At 31.8% G+C, this 15,013-nt stretch overlaps 1 protein-coding gene across 4 annotated transcripts; it reads left to right on the top strand.

The window, feature by feature from the left end:
- The first annotated feature begins 111 nt into the window (after window positions 1-111).
- Window positions 112-13,665, top strand: LOC143067822 (maleylacetoacetate isomerase-like). Of its 4 annotated transcripts, none has more exons than XM_076241386.1 (9): window positions 113-251; window positions 2,403-2,454; window positions 3,004-3,071; window positions 5,184-5,264; window positions 6,272-6,349; window positions 7,286-7,412; window positions 11,417-11,519; window positions 12,332-12,500; window positions 13,185-13,665. In XM_076241386.1, the coding sequence occupies exons 1-8, from the start codon at window positions 120-122 to the stop codon at window positions 12,459-12,461; spliced, it is 771 nt and encodes a 256-aa protein (XP_076097501.1). In that variant the 5' UTR covers window positions 113-119; the 3' UTR covers window positions 12,462-12,500; window positions 13,185-13,665. The 4 variants fall into 4 exon arrangements, with proteins under 4 accessions (XP_076097503.1, XP_076097501.1, XP_076097500.1 ...); XM_076241385.1 differs by having other exon boundaries at window positions 12,332-12,465; XM_076241387.1 differs by lacking the exon at window positions 12,332-12,500.
- Window positions 13,666-15,013: the final 1,348 nt, after the last annotated feature.

Raw genomic sequence — 15,013 nt, forward strand, 5'->3', positions numbered from 1 at the left:
AGGGAGATAATAATAGTATAATTATTTTCTTGATTACTTTCGTAAATATATTGAATTTCCTATATCGAATTACAACCTACAACTGAACTTGAAAGATTTATTTGATGAATCATAGTTAGATGAAATTTATTCATTCTAACACTGAAATGACAAGAATAAAAATAATCCGAAACCATAATTTGGGGTCATCATTCAGGACAAACTGGTCAACACGATTTTATTATTTCCCTGATTTATTCAATATGTCAAAGGTATGTATGCTTAGCTGATAGGCCCAAATCCTTGCATATCATTAAAGCCAACTGAAATTTTTGAGGCTATTAATCACTGACAAATATGCAAATTGGAATGGAATGATTGCAAAGTGCAGAAGCTTGTCTGCAGTGTTCATGTGACCTTGACCTCATTTTCATGGCTAAGTGGTCAATGTTGTGTTCTCACGGCATAGTTGCCAACTGACATGATATTCTCGTGTAATACATGCGTTTTAAACTGTTTTATCACATGACGTGTACAAGCTTTTCACCACTTTACAGAGAGGGTAGTACTAGTAAAGGGGGGTATCTGCGAGGAAGATAGCGAAATAAAAGTGCCATTTTACTATGAATGAACAATCAAAAATGTCTTGCACTTTTTACCGATTTCACGAAACACAGTGAATAAAAAACCATTTTCACGGCTGCACATGAAATAAAAATGGCAAAACATGTTGCACGAAAATAACCCTTTATCACCCTCATTACAGGCAATTACACCCTTTTTCGTTGTTTTGAATATTTCGTTGTTAGTGAAATCACACTTGTACCTGGGTAAGTTTAAGTATAAATTTGACTTCTCTAGAACAAAAGTTTCTTATCCTGAATTTCTTGGTAATATATAAGTATTTTATTGTAAGCTTGTATGATTCTTATTCTTTTTTTTTTGTAAAATACATGAATAAATGCTTAGGTGTCTAGATAAAAGGATTGATTGATTGATTGGTGTTAAGGTGGTACCTAACACTTTCACTAAAATTAATTTGGCTCGTTTAATTTTCATAAAATTTTGTCAAAGTATTTACTTTGACCCTTTAACAAAAATATAAAAAATTCAAAAATTTTGAACCAACCGTTTTGTCAGAAAAATTACACTGGTTATATAGCAGTTTGACAAACACCAATTTTGATCATTGAGAAGCTTAATATTCCCTTAACAACACAACGTAATTAAAACGTTAAGCTGACTTTGCAGAGTTATCTCCCTGTAGTGTTAGGTACCACCTTAATATCCACTCTTTTGTGATATTTCGTAGCAATCAGATTTTATTGGTTAAGCTAGCCAGAGTATCCGGAGAGAACAAAAGTAGTTATGGGGTTAACATAAATGAGACAGAACCAAAACAGCAAAACAATCAAATGACACAGAGAAGACAATTTCACATTTTTATATTGCTAGCTAGCCAATGCCAGCTTTCATCACTTGTGCTTAATTTCAAGCCAGTAAAGAAATGAAACTAAATGATAGATCATTTATGGAATTTTTAATCCAAATATTATTTGATTTAAAAAAACAACCAACATTTTTATTGAATAACTAAAAATGTCAATGAAATTGCTATTCTTGCTTTCTTTTCCCCCTTCATATTCTCTGTTCAAATAAACTAGAAGGGGTGAGCCGATTTTCTGTATTTTATTTTTAATAGAAACAGTTTTTTTTTTTATTAAAGTTAAAAAAAACATGCAATTACAAATGATGACTGGTCCGTCCATAGTAAAAAGATACCAAGTGGGCAATAAAAACCACATGTTAAAGTAAGGAAGACAAAATCATGGCCGAAAGAAAATAAGATATGAAAGGACAAACTACAATCCACAAAACACTGCACTGAAAATCTAAGATTGAGCAACACAAAACCAATACAGTTACCATGGTTACTGGCAATTAACACTGAACTCTGAGGTGCACTGTGCCAAATCAAATTCAATCTTTTCTTTTAAGGACATTTTCTATTTCTTGCAGTTAAAGGATGCAACACAATGACCTGCATAGATTTGTAGGAGTGAAAATCGATCAAAACTTTCAAATTTTCAGAAAAACAACTTGAAAATATACTTTATTTGTTTTCCTTTGCCATGCTCTGCAACAAAATAGCTTAGCCCCATGAGGGAACGAAATTCTGTGTTCCAGATCTAAAATTGTTTTTTTCTAGTTAGCAGTTAGTTAAATAAACCTCATTATTTTCTAGTTAGCAGTTAGTTAAATAAATCTCATTCTTTTCACCGTTACTGGACTTTTTATAGAACATTTTTTTCAGGCATATTTTATCACATTTTTTTATAACCTACATATACATGTCATCATCACAATATAAATCATGATTTACATGCTTTGTTTCATGTTTTTTTTCTTCTATCTATTTTCAGCCAGTTTTGTACTCCTACTTCAGAAGCTCCTGTTCATGGAGGGTTAGAATAGGTAAGAAGACTTTTAAAATATTCTCATGATTAAAGCAATTTTTACTACGTATACAGGGATAAAGAAATCAAATTTCAAAAAGTTTATCACATTAATAGGAATTAAAGATCAACCTACTGACAGGAATGTGATAAAAAAGAATACTTCAAACCATCTTTTTATGGTATCAAATATTATTTATAAAACAAACAAGTTTAGTAATTGTCCTTTATATCTTTATGTTCAGCTTGATATACAGTTGTTTGTATTTATTGACAAATGTCACAATTATAATTTATTTTTATATCACTGTGTCTGGTACATGTATTTACAATGTATATAAACATACTAAGATGTGATATAATTGCTCAATGAGACAACTCTCCACTAGATACCAAACCACATAGAAATAAAAAACAATAGGTCACCACAAGGCCTTCAACAATGAGCAAACCGGCATATAGTTTTTAAATGAATGTTCAGTGAAATACATTTGTACTCAGATTTTCATTTGATGGTTGTGCATTGAGATGAAACATGTTTTAATTTCTGTTGTATATTGTTTTCCAGCTTTGTTGATGAAGAAAATTGATTTTGAATACTCAGCTGTACATTTAATAAAAGATGGAGGACAACAGGTAAATAAACAAATTGTATTGTATTTATAGATTTTTATGCCCCTGCCGTAGCAGAGGGGACATTACGTTTTACCTTTGTCCTTATGTACATACAAACGTCAGAAAATTTGGTTTCCGTTCTCTATCTTCAGTTTGCCTCAACCAAATATTATGAAACTGACACACAATGCTTTAATATTACCACAAAACACAGATTGAGTTTGAATTTTGGTGGTGCCACTTTAATGATTCTATATTTTTAGTTTGCGTTCTCTAACTTTTGTTTGAATGTTGATGGCTTCATCATAACCTTTCTAGAGTTATGCCACTTTATAAATGAAAAAATTGCAATATTTTTTGTTTCCGTTCTCTAACTTTAGTTTGCCTAAACCCATTGTTATGAAACTTATACATAATGCTTATTACCGCTAAACACAGATCAAGTTTGAATGTTGGTTGTGTCCCTTTAAGTGTTCTAAAGTTACACATTTGGGTAGGTTCATTTTTACTATTTTTCAGGTATGTTCCTCTATAACTTTATATGATATGCAAGCGGGGGCATCATTCCCCATTTATTTAAATATTTTAAGCCCCACCTACTATAGAGAGCTATTTTTCCCAAGTTATGAGTTTGTCGGTCTGATATCATGTTAAAATTTTGGCTTAATGTAGTTGATAATGTATTTGTTATCAACAATGAAATTGTAGTCACATCAACCTGAAAGGTAGTGCACATCTTGATTATGATATGAACTTTTAGGTCCTCGCTGGTCACTTAAATATTCAAGTACTTAAACATCTGTGGCTTCCAAATTTTCGGTATAAGTATTCCTGATGAAAGTACATGTATATCCAGAAAAATGCTACAGACACACCAAATTAAGTTACAATGTACATGCATTTGCATATATGTATGGAGTGGAAACAGCATCTTTCTTAGATTTGATTTCCATTAGTTAAAATGGTGAAACATATTACCTTTTTAGTATAACTATGGCAACAATCTACATTTATTTGAAACAAAGTAGTGCAAATAGGTCGCTGAAAATGTCATGAATGTCCCCAAATTTTGGTCAAAGTAGAATTTTAATCAATATGACAGATACCTTTTCTGAAGCCATTGACCTTTATCTGTCAAACAAATAAAAAGCATGCATTTCACCTCATTTTTCAACAAAATTGAAAGGAACATTTTAGGGTAAGAAATTTGTTGGAAAACGTAGCAATTATTTTTTTACCTATGACTGGTACAGATGTGAAAATACGGAATGTCAAACAGGCTAAAAACAATCTTAATTTTTGTCGAGCCTGTGACTTATGTTGGCATTAGCTCACTTATTAAAAGCTTTATATTTTATACTTTGTATATAGATGCCTCATGTTAAGAAGTTTCATTCTGTCACATGTTCATGGTCCTTGACCTTATTTTCATAGTTCAGTGACTATTTGAAAAAAAGTTAAGATTTGTTGTAATGTTAATTTTCTTCTTATTATGAGTAATAGGATAACAATATTTTGTATGTGCATACCTTGCAAGGTCCTCATGCTCGTCAGACAGTTTTCACTTGACCTCAACCTTTTTTCATATATCAGTGAACAAGGTTACGTTTTGGTTGTTAAATCCATATCTCAGATACTATAAGCAATAGGACTAGTATATTTTTTGTATGGAAGAATTGTAAGGTGTTCATGTCTGCCTGGCATGGTTCATCTGACCTTGACCTCATTTTCGTGGTTCATTGGTCAATGTTTAGTTTTTCATAGTTAAGTCTGTTTCTTAGAAACTATAAGCAATAGGTCAACTATATTGAGTGTATTGAATGACTGTGAGGTGTACATGTATTTCTTGTTTGGTTTATATGACCCTGACCTCATTTTTGGGGATCATGTTAAGTTAATGTGATAGTTGTAGTAAAGCTTTATATTTAGGATTATCAACATAATATCAATGATCAGTAAAGAAGGTGAGACATTTAAGTGTGTGCAATCTTGTCTTATAGACCTACTGTGGGGGCTATATAATTCTAAGCTATCTGAAAAAATATTTTTTGCTTGATAACTTAAGGTTTATATAAAATGAGATAACAGAAACCCTGCAATGAGTTAATTGGACTAATGTACATGTAATTTCAGAGATCAGAAGAATACAGTACTCTTAATCCAATGCAGCAAGTTCCTACTCTGGTCATCAATGGTCAACCAATAGCACAATCAGTAAGCGTCAATGGTCAGTCATAATCACAATCAGTAGTATCAATGGTCATTGGTCAGTCATAATCACAATCAGTAAGTATCAATGGTCAGTCATAATCACAATCAGTAAGTATCAATGGTCAGTCATAATCTCAATCAGTAAGTTTCAATGTCATAATCACAATCAGTAAGTATCAATGGTCAGTCATAATCACAATCAGTAAGTATCAATGGTCAGTCATAATCACAATCAGTAAGTATCAATGGTCAGTCATAATCACAATCAGTAAGTATCAATGGTCAGTCATAATCACAATCAGTAAGTTTTAATGGTCAGTCATAATCTCAATCAGTAAGTATCAATGGTCAGTCATAATCTCAATCAGTAAGTTTCAATGTCATAATCACAATCAATAAGTATCAATGGTCAGTCATAATCTCAATCAGTAAGTTTCAATGGTCAGTCATAATCACAATCAGTAAGTATCAATGGTCAGTCATAATCACAATCAGTAAGTATCAATGGGGCCACAATTAAAAATATTTTGGTTTGCCCAAACCCTACCCAAAGGTTGAGACAGTGGGTAGGTAGGTTGGCATTTTCTTTTTTTTTCAAAAAGAGAAATTGAAGTATCGGGTGTTTATAAGTCTTCATGCCTATCTGATTAAAAAAAAACTTCTACAAATCAGGAAAATAAAAGAATTTGAGTAGGCAGCTTTTTTCTGGGTAGGTAGCGTTTGGGCAAACAAACCTATTTTTTTTTATGGCCTGGTCAGTCATAATCTCAATCAGTAAGTATCAATGGTCACTTTGCTTTGAGATAAAGAACAGCAATACTAGTGTTGTTTGTTTGAAAAGATTTTTTTTATGAATTAATACTCTATATGCCTTCTTTATTCTTTTACATAGTGTTAACATACAGATATCATGCATTTTATGAAACTAGCTGGATGTTATATGAAAGCTTTAACATGTCAGTGCTGATTGTTTAACTTAGAAATTTTTCCTTTTTTTCTCTTTCATTTAGGTTGCTGTATTAGAATATTTGGAGGAAGCTTATCCAGATCCTCCATTACTACCAAAAGATTCCTTACAAAGAGCTAAGGTAAGACATTCAGAAACAATTATAAATATAGGCTACTTCATTATTGAACTTTAGTATTCTGTTACAAGAAACCATTTTAAAACAAAGTTCTAGGGACATATTATCATATGAAGAAACAGATTTTTTTGTTGCTTTTATGAACATGCTATACATTAATTGTTCTATATTTCAAAATTTTAATTGACTTTTTCACACCATGGGTAAATTATCCTGTAGTAATTGGTTAAACACCATCAAAACACCATCACGTGTTGACCCCCTATGGATCTGCAGGGGCTAGTAAATTTCATAGGGGGTTCATGACATCACATATTTCTGAGGAACAATTCCTTTACTCATTTTTAAACCAGGATGAAAAATTGAAAATTAATAATGAAAAATTTCCAGTGTAACATTTTTTTTAATTTCGATGTTGCTGCGTGTTGTCAAATTTATACTTTTTTCTTTATTCTAGGGAAAATTCAGAAAAAAATTGCGTTCTCTTGAATTTTCAGGTAAAAAAACTTTATTAAAAAAAAAAAAAATTATTAATATTTTTGTCCTCAAGTTTATAAATTTTTTATTTTTGACATTATATTTTTTTTTTGACATTAAATTATTTTTATTTTTTTTATTTTAAAAAAAAAAATTTCGGCAAAATTTTATTTATCCCAGGTTGAACAAGGGTGGGGTATTATTTACACCTGGGTAATTAACCAATCAGATTGCAGGATATTTGCTGCATAAGAAATAAGAAACTTTACAACCCTAATTGTGCAAAGTATTTTTTTGTCACTTATCCTTTTGGTCCTAAAACCATTAGAATTTGTTACAACAGGTATCCAAAATGTATATGATATCTTTAAAATTACTGCATTTTTACAGCTTAAAAAAATCATGACTTTCATAGAAACTGCCTCTTAAGAATTAAAATTTTTTATGTTGATTATTTTGTAGGTAAGGGAGATAACTGAAACAATTTGTTCTGGAATCCAGCCATTGCAGAATTTAGTTGTTCTTCAGAAAATTGGAGATGAAAAGAAGAATGAATGGGGACAATTCTGGATAAACAAAGGATTTGTAGGTAAATACAACATACTATTAAAGGTGTAGCTATTTTTGTCAATTATTTGTAAAACAATAGAAAATTAAAGTTCAATTCTTCTTGAATAATTGATAGGTCTTTCCTTCCATTTTCTTTTAATTATACTGTCATTAATAAACATATCATATATATTGATTGATTAATTTATTGATTAGTTGGTTGGTTGGTTGGTTGGTTGGTTGGTTGGTTGGTTTATTAGTTAAACACTTGATATTGGGTCTCTTGAAACAGGCGAAAAAAAGAGACCTTGGATTCCGTATTAAACACATGAAACGGAAACATGCATTAATTAATGGAATAGATTGATTGATTAATTGATTGGTTTGTTGGTTGGTTAAACACATTGACTAAACATGTTGGTTGGTTAAACACGTTGGTTGGTAAAACACGTTGGATAAGCTCAATTAAAACAAGCAAAAAAAAATCCTTGGATCCCGCATGAAACACATGAAACGGAAACATGCATTGATTGATTGATTGGTTGGTTGGTTAAACACGTTGACTAAACATGTTGGTTGGTTGGTTAAACACGTTGGTTGGTAAAACACGTTGGATAGGCTCAATTAAAACAAGCGAAAAAAAATCCTTGGATCCCGAATGAAAGACATGAAACGGAAACATGCTTTGATTGATTGATTGATTGATTGGTTGGTTGGTTGGTTGGTTGGTTGGTTGGTTGGTTAAACACGTTGACTAAACATGTTGGTTGGTTAAACACGTTTGTCGGTAAAATACGTTGAATAGGCTCAATTAAAACAAGCAAAAAAACATCCTTGGATCCCGTATGAAACACATGAAACGGAAACATGCATTGATTGATTGATTGATTGGTTGGTTAAACACGTTGGTTGGTTAAACACGTTGCTTAAACATGTTGGTAAGTTAAACACGTTGGTTGGTAAAACACGTTGGATAGGCTCATTTAAAACAAGCGGAAAAAAAAATTGGATCCCGTATGAAACACATGAAACGGAAACATGCATTGATTGATTGATTGATTGATTGATTGATTGGTTGGTTGGTTGGTTAAACACGTTAGTTAAACATGTTGGTTAAACACGTTGGTTGGTTAAACACGTTCAATAGGCTCAATTAAAACAAGCAAAAAAAAATCCTTGGATCCCGTATGAAACACATAAAACGGACACATGCATTGATTGATTGATTGATTGATTGATTGATTGATTGATTGATTGATTGATTGATTGGTTGGTTGGTTGGTTGGTTTAACCCGTTGGTTAAACATGTTGGTTAAACACGTTGGTTGGTTAAACACGTTTAATAGGCTCAATTAAAACAAGCGGAAAAAAATCCTTGGATCCCGTATGAAACACATGAAACGGAAACATGCATTGATTGATTGATTGATTGGTTGGTTGGTTAAACACGTTGGTTGGTTAAACACTTTGCTTAAATATGTTGGTAAGTTAAACACGTTGGTTGGTAAAACACGTTGGACAGGCTCAATTAAAACAAGCGAAAAAAAAACTTGGATCCCGTATGAAACACATGAAACAGACACATGCATTGATTGATTGATTGATTGATTGATTGATTGATTGGTTGGTTGGTTGGTTGGTTAAACACGTTAGTTAAACATGTTGGTTAAACACGTTGGTTGGTTAAACACGTTTAATAGGCTCAATTAAAACAAGCGAAAAAAAAATCCTTGGATCCCGTATGAAACACACGAAACGGAAACATGCATTGATTGATTGATTGATTGATTGATTGGTTGGTTGGTTAGTTGGTTAGTTTGTTAAGCATGTTGGTTAAACATGTTGGTTAAACACGTTGGTTGGTTAAACACGTTGGATAGGCTCAATTAAAACAAGCGAAAAAAAACACCCTTGGATCCCGTATGAAACACATGAAACGGAAACATGCATTGATTGATTGATTGATTGATTGATTGATTGATTGATTGGTTGGTTGGTTAGTTTGTTAAACATGTTGGTTAAACATGTTGGTTAAACACGTTGGTTGGTTAAACACGTTGGATAGGCTCAATTAAAACAAGCGAAAAAAAACACCTTGGATCCCGTATGAAACACATGAAACGGAAACATGCATTGATTGATTGATTGATTGATTGATTGATTGATTGATTGATTGATTGATTGATTGGTTTGTTAAACACGTTGGTTAAACATGTTGGTTAAACACCTTGGATCCCGTATGAAACACATGAAACGGAAATTTGCATTGATTGGTTGGTTGGTTGGTAGGTTGGTTAAACACGCTGGTTAAACATGTTGGTTAAACACGTTGGTTTGTTAAACACGTTGGATAGGCTCAATTTAAACGCGAAAAAAAAAAGAGACCTTGGATCCCGTATTAAACACATGAAACGGAAACATTGATTGATTGATTGATTGATTGATTGATTGATTGATTGGTTGGTTGGTTGGTTGGTTGGTTGGTTGGTTGGTTGGTTGGTTGGTTGGTTGGTTGGAATTCAAACACACATAAAACTGTTTAAATAGTGCCAAAACCGCATAATTTGATGACCTTGACCTTTGACCTTGTGACCTTCGTCAAGGTCATTGCTCCACAAGGTCATTGCAAAAGACCCTATGGGTCAAGGACCTTTTGTTTAAGAGTTTTGCCTAAAAATGGCTTTTTAAAAACCATCAGTGGGAGTTATGTCCCTTACATGATGGTAAAATCAATATAGTCATAATGTAAAAAAGTTGCCCCTTGAAGTAACAATCATTTTTAACTGCTTATTTTTTTTGTATCTATAACCGTCCAATAGTTATAGGGAAATGAAAAACTTTTGAAAATCTAAAATATGACCTTGACCTTTGACCTTGACCTATATTTTTAAGTTTTGGTCCAATGAACTCAAATCTGAAGACCCGCAGTCTTTACGACTTACGGTTCATGAGATTTATATGCATATCGAAAATTAAAATATTCAAGGGGAAATAACTCCTATAATAAGTCACTGGATCGCTTCGGTTAAAATTATTTGAACTTGTATCATTTGGCAAGGAACATTTTAAAAAAAACCATTTGCCGCTAAGTCTTATAGTTCATGAGTTATAGCGATAACAGTGTTTTTTGTAATTGGGGAGATAACTCCTATAAGGTAAATAGTAAACTTCGGTGCCCCTAATACAAGATAGCTTTTATTAACCCGATACTTGGTACCAAAGATCATTTTGATATCTTGCGTACTTTTAACGAAGATTAACTTTGAAAAACGGCGGAAGAAAAAGAATAATAATAATAATAATAATAAACAAACGAAATACAGTAAGGTCTTTCCATTTAAGAAAGGAAAGACCTTAATTATCATTTTTATACACATTGTCATTGGATTCTTATATTCATTACATACTGTTTTCTCTGAATATATTATGTTTCTATTTTCCAAAAAACATTCTTTATACACAAAGCAATTTCTTTATAGACTTAAGTCAGTTAGAAAGAGAGTTTTTTCTATATGTTATATGCATCACAAATTGGAGATTAATAGATATTTCATATTTTTGTCAAATATAACAATTGCTCACTATGAGTTCTGATCCTTCAATTCCTGAAAAAAACCGTCTCTTATTGATGATAGAACACAAGCTACATTGCCTCTTTGTAAATGCTGCTGTATTAGATATTTCTGATGCCTCTTTGTAAATGCTGCTGTATTAGATATTTCTGATGCCTTTTTGTAAATGCTGCTGTATTAGATATTTCTGATGCCTTGTTGTAAATGCTGCTGTATTAGATATTTCTGATGCCTTGTTGTAAATGCTGCTGTATTAGATATTTCTGATGCCTTGTTGTAGATGCTGCTGTATTAGATATTTCTGATGCCTTGTTGTAGATGCTGCTGTATTAGATATTTCTGATTTGTAGCTTACAACTAAAGGAACATACTAACTATTGAGGTTTTTATTAGACAATAAAGATTGTGTCAATGATTTGATTTAATTTGACTATACATAGTTTGTAATACTGTTTGCTTTTTTCACTTAAAGCTTTGGAACAATTACTCAATAAAACTGCAGGAAAATATTGTTTAGGGGATGAAGTAACCATGGCAGATTTATGTTTAGTGCCACAAGTCGGTAATGCTATAAGGTAAAGCAGGTCAAATAAATAAATTAAGAATTTATATTGCTATATGTACAGTTATGAGAACTCATGATCCTTCTTCATGTTGATACTGTTTGCTTATATTTTGGCATAGCACAAGTGCATGTATTTGTCAGACTGTGTATGAAGCCTTACACTAAATACATTGGATATATAATACTGATTGATACTTTGTCTAGGAAATTTAATTGATTATTAGTTGTAATTGGTTTTATAGGCGGATCCTGGGTGGCCCCCCTTTTGTGGGAAAAATTTGGTTGATTATATATTTCTTTCTGTCTGTTCATAAAACAACAAAAATTTCAATGCAAAATCTTCTAAAAGAACAGAACATGATAAAATAGCTTCAGTCCATGTGTATTTGTGCAGCTTAATATTTACTTTTGATCACATTTAATGACGTTTGAGATTGCAATAGCAATATGTTGACCTTATAATTTTCTATAAGGGATGGGGATATCACTATATGTTGCATGAGATATAAAGTTTAAGTGTACTTAAAACATAAGTCTTAAACATAAAACAGGATAGAAATGCTTGTCAATTCTTTTGTTTTTATTTGTTTTGAATGTTATACAAGTAAATATTATACTCTTAGACATGATAAAGTTATTTTTTATTCGGTTACAATTGGTAAATTTTGCATTTGAAGGTGTATACTTTTCAAGTGTGTTTTATGGAGATTCAGAATTTTCCTCACATACATATGTCATATGAAAGCATGATTTAAACAATTTTTAAAAAAGACTGATCTGTTTGTTACATTGATCAGTGATTTCTAAAGTATCTCTTTTCAGATTCAATGTAGATATGTCAAAGTTTCCATTGATATCAAAAATCAATGAAGAATTATCTAAACTGGAAGCATTTAAAAAAGCTCATCCATTTGCTCAGCCAGACTGTCCAGAAGATCTCAGACAGAAATAAAAAGGTGACTTCAGTTAAAAACATTGATTTACATTCATGGTAATACAATATTGTTATAACCCATTGGATACTGGGTATGGACAACACTTATGAATTTTAAGAAGACAGATATAAAATATAAAAAGTTGGGATTTTCTAACATTTTTATTTGTGTGAAAGATGGATGAATTATGGTGTAGTGGTGTCTATTTGTCAATTCAAGCATGCATTCTGTTAGCTGGAATGGCTTTAACTAATGTTTACACAATGCTAAGTTTCAATAAGACAAATGACTAGTTTTGATTTTTTTCTAATCAGCTGTTCCAGAGTTATGAATTATACTTTTGTCTTTTGTGTAATGATAATTTTAATATGCTTATTCTACATTGGCTAGAGTTTAGGGGGCGGTTAATATCTCATAATACATGTTTTATTTGTCACATTTTTGTGCCTGTTCCTTGTCAGGCCCTGCCTCTGGGTGCAGGATTTTGCTGTGTTGAAGACTCATTTTTGGCCTTCCACTGTTTTCTGCTGGGTTGTTGTTGCTTTGACACATTCCCAATTTCCTTTCTCTATTTTATTTCATGATTCCTCACAGCATTTTTACACAAAGTTAGGTTTTATCAAAACACTTGGTATGGTTGGATTCCGAGGATAATCAGATTATCATTCCTGAGTCGGGATAAACTATTCTATTTGATATTTATCTGTAAAACAAGACTGACATTTTATTTTATTTTTCAGCAACAGATTTTTGATGGAAAAACTACAATTAGCCAAATAAGTATTGGATGGACAGCTGGAAACTGTTCAGACATGTACCAGATTTATGGCAGCTATATTATGATTTTGACTATGAATCTCAGTTTTCTCTTCATTTATACTTATATACCCAAAATAATGACTGTAATTTATTTTAATCATTTATATTCTTATATATGCAGTTTATATAGATATTGAATTTGAGAGGGTTTACTACTTAATCATGAGAAAAAATATATCCTTGCCTACCCAAAGCATTTATGGTATGAGGCAAAAAATGAGAAATAATTATGTTATCCTAAACTGATTGGAAATTTTGTTAAGTATAACAAATTGACATGTTTTTTAATCAGCAAGGCTGAATGTTTTGGTTGAGTAGTTTACTGTGAGCATAATAAAATCTTGTCAAAAAAATTTGTACTGATCAACTGTTTTGAAATAAAACATATGTTAAGCAATGTAATTATGTTTGTTTAATATTTTCCTCCCTCAAGGACATGGTTCCATTACTGTGAATTCAGAAATTATTGAAATTGTTGTGAAAAATGCAGGAGGGTTATAATCACAATAATTATTATCAGTTTGCAAATTTTTTTATATGAATTGAACAAAACATTTCTCAATATTGCAAACATTAAAATCACATTTTAAATCACAATAATAAACGCACGCAATAATTTCTGAATTTACAGTATACACCTGCCTGTAGACTTGTGGTTAAACTGTATTGCTTCTGTTCACTATCCCATAGAACATAATCTTGCATTTTCAACATTTCATTTTTTATTGGATTTAGTTCATATTTAGTATGATGGCATGTTATAATTTAAAAATGAACTTATCCTTTGCATTTTTATGCCCCACCTAGGGGCATTATGTTTTAGGGTCTGTGCATCTGTTAGTTTGTTCGTCTGTCCATTTGTTTGTTCATCTGTCTTTCTATTCCTCCATTCGTCCGTCAGTCCAGCTTCAGGTTGAAATTTTGGTCAAAGCAGTTTTTGATGAAGTTGAATTCCAGTCAACTTGAAACTTAGCGTGACCCTGCCAATCAACCAAGATGGCCGCAATGGCTAAAAATAGAACATAGGGGTAAAATGTAGATTTTGGCTTATAACTCTGAAACCAAAGCATTTAGAGAAAATCTGACAAGGGAATAAATTGTCTATTGGGTCAAGATCTATCTACCCTGAAATTTTCAGACAAATCGGACAATCCGTTGTTGGGTTGCTGCAACCAAATTAGTAATTTTAAGGAAATTTTGCAGTTTTTGGTTATTATCTTGAATATTACTATAGATAGAGATAAACTGAACAGGAATAATGTTCAGCAAAGTAAGATCTACAAATAAATCAACATGACCAAAATTGTCAAGTGACCCATTAAGGAGTTATTGCCCTTTATAGTCAATTTTTAACCATTTTTCTGAAATTTTAGTATTCTTTTAAAAAATCTTCTCTGTAACTCCTGGGCCAAATTTTGCAGTTTTTGGTTATTATCTTGAATATTATTATAGATAGAGATAAACTGTAAACAGCAATCATGTTCAACAAAGTAAGATCTACAAATAAGTTATTGCCCTTTATAGTAATTTTTTAACAATTTTCATTAATTTTTGTAAATTTTTAGAAAATATTTTCCACTAATTACTGGGCCAAGTTCATTATAGATAGAGATCATAGGCGGATCCAGGGGGTGTGTGAAAAATTTGGTTGATTATATAGGGAATCACTGAAGCATGACTGGAGCGGGCCCCCCTTAGGAAAAGTTCTGGATCCGCCACTGGAGATAATTGTAGCAACAAGAATGTACAG

Source organism: Mytilus galloprovincialis, chromosome 3, assembly GCF_965363235.1.
Source record: "Mytilus galloprovincialis chromosome 3, xbMytGall1.hap1.1, whole genome shotgun sequence".
NCBI lineage: Eukaryota > Metazoa > Mollusca > Bivalvia > Mytilida > Mytilidae > Mytilus > Mytilus galloprovincialis.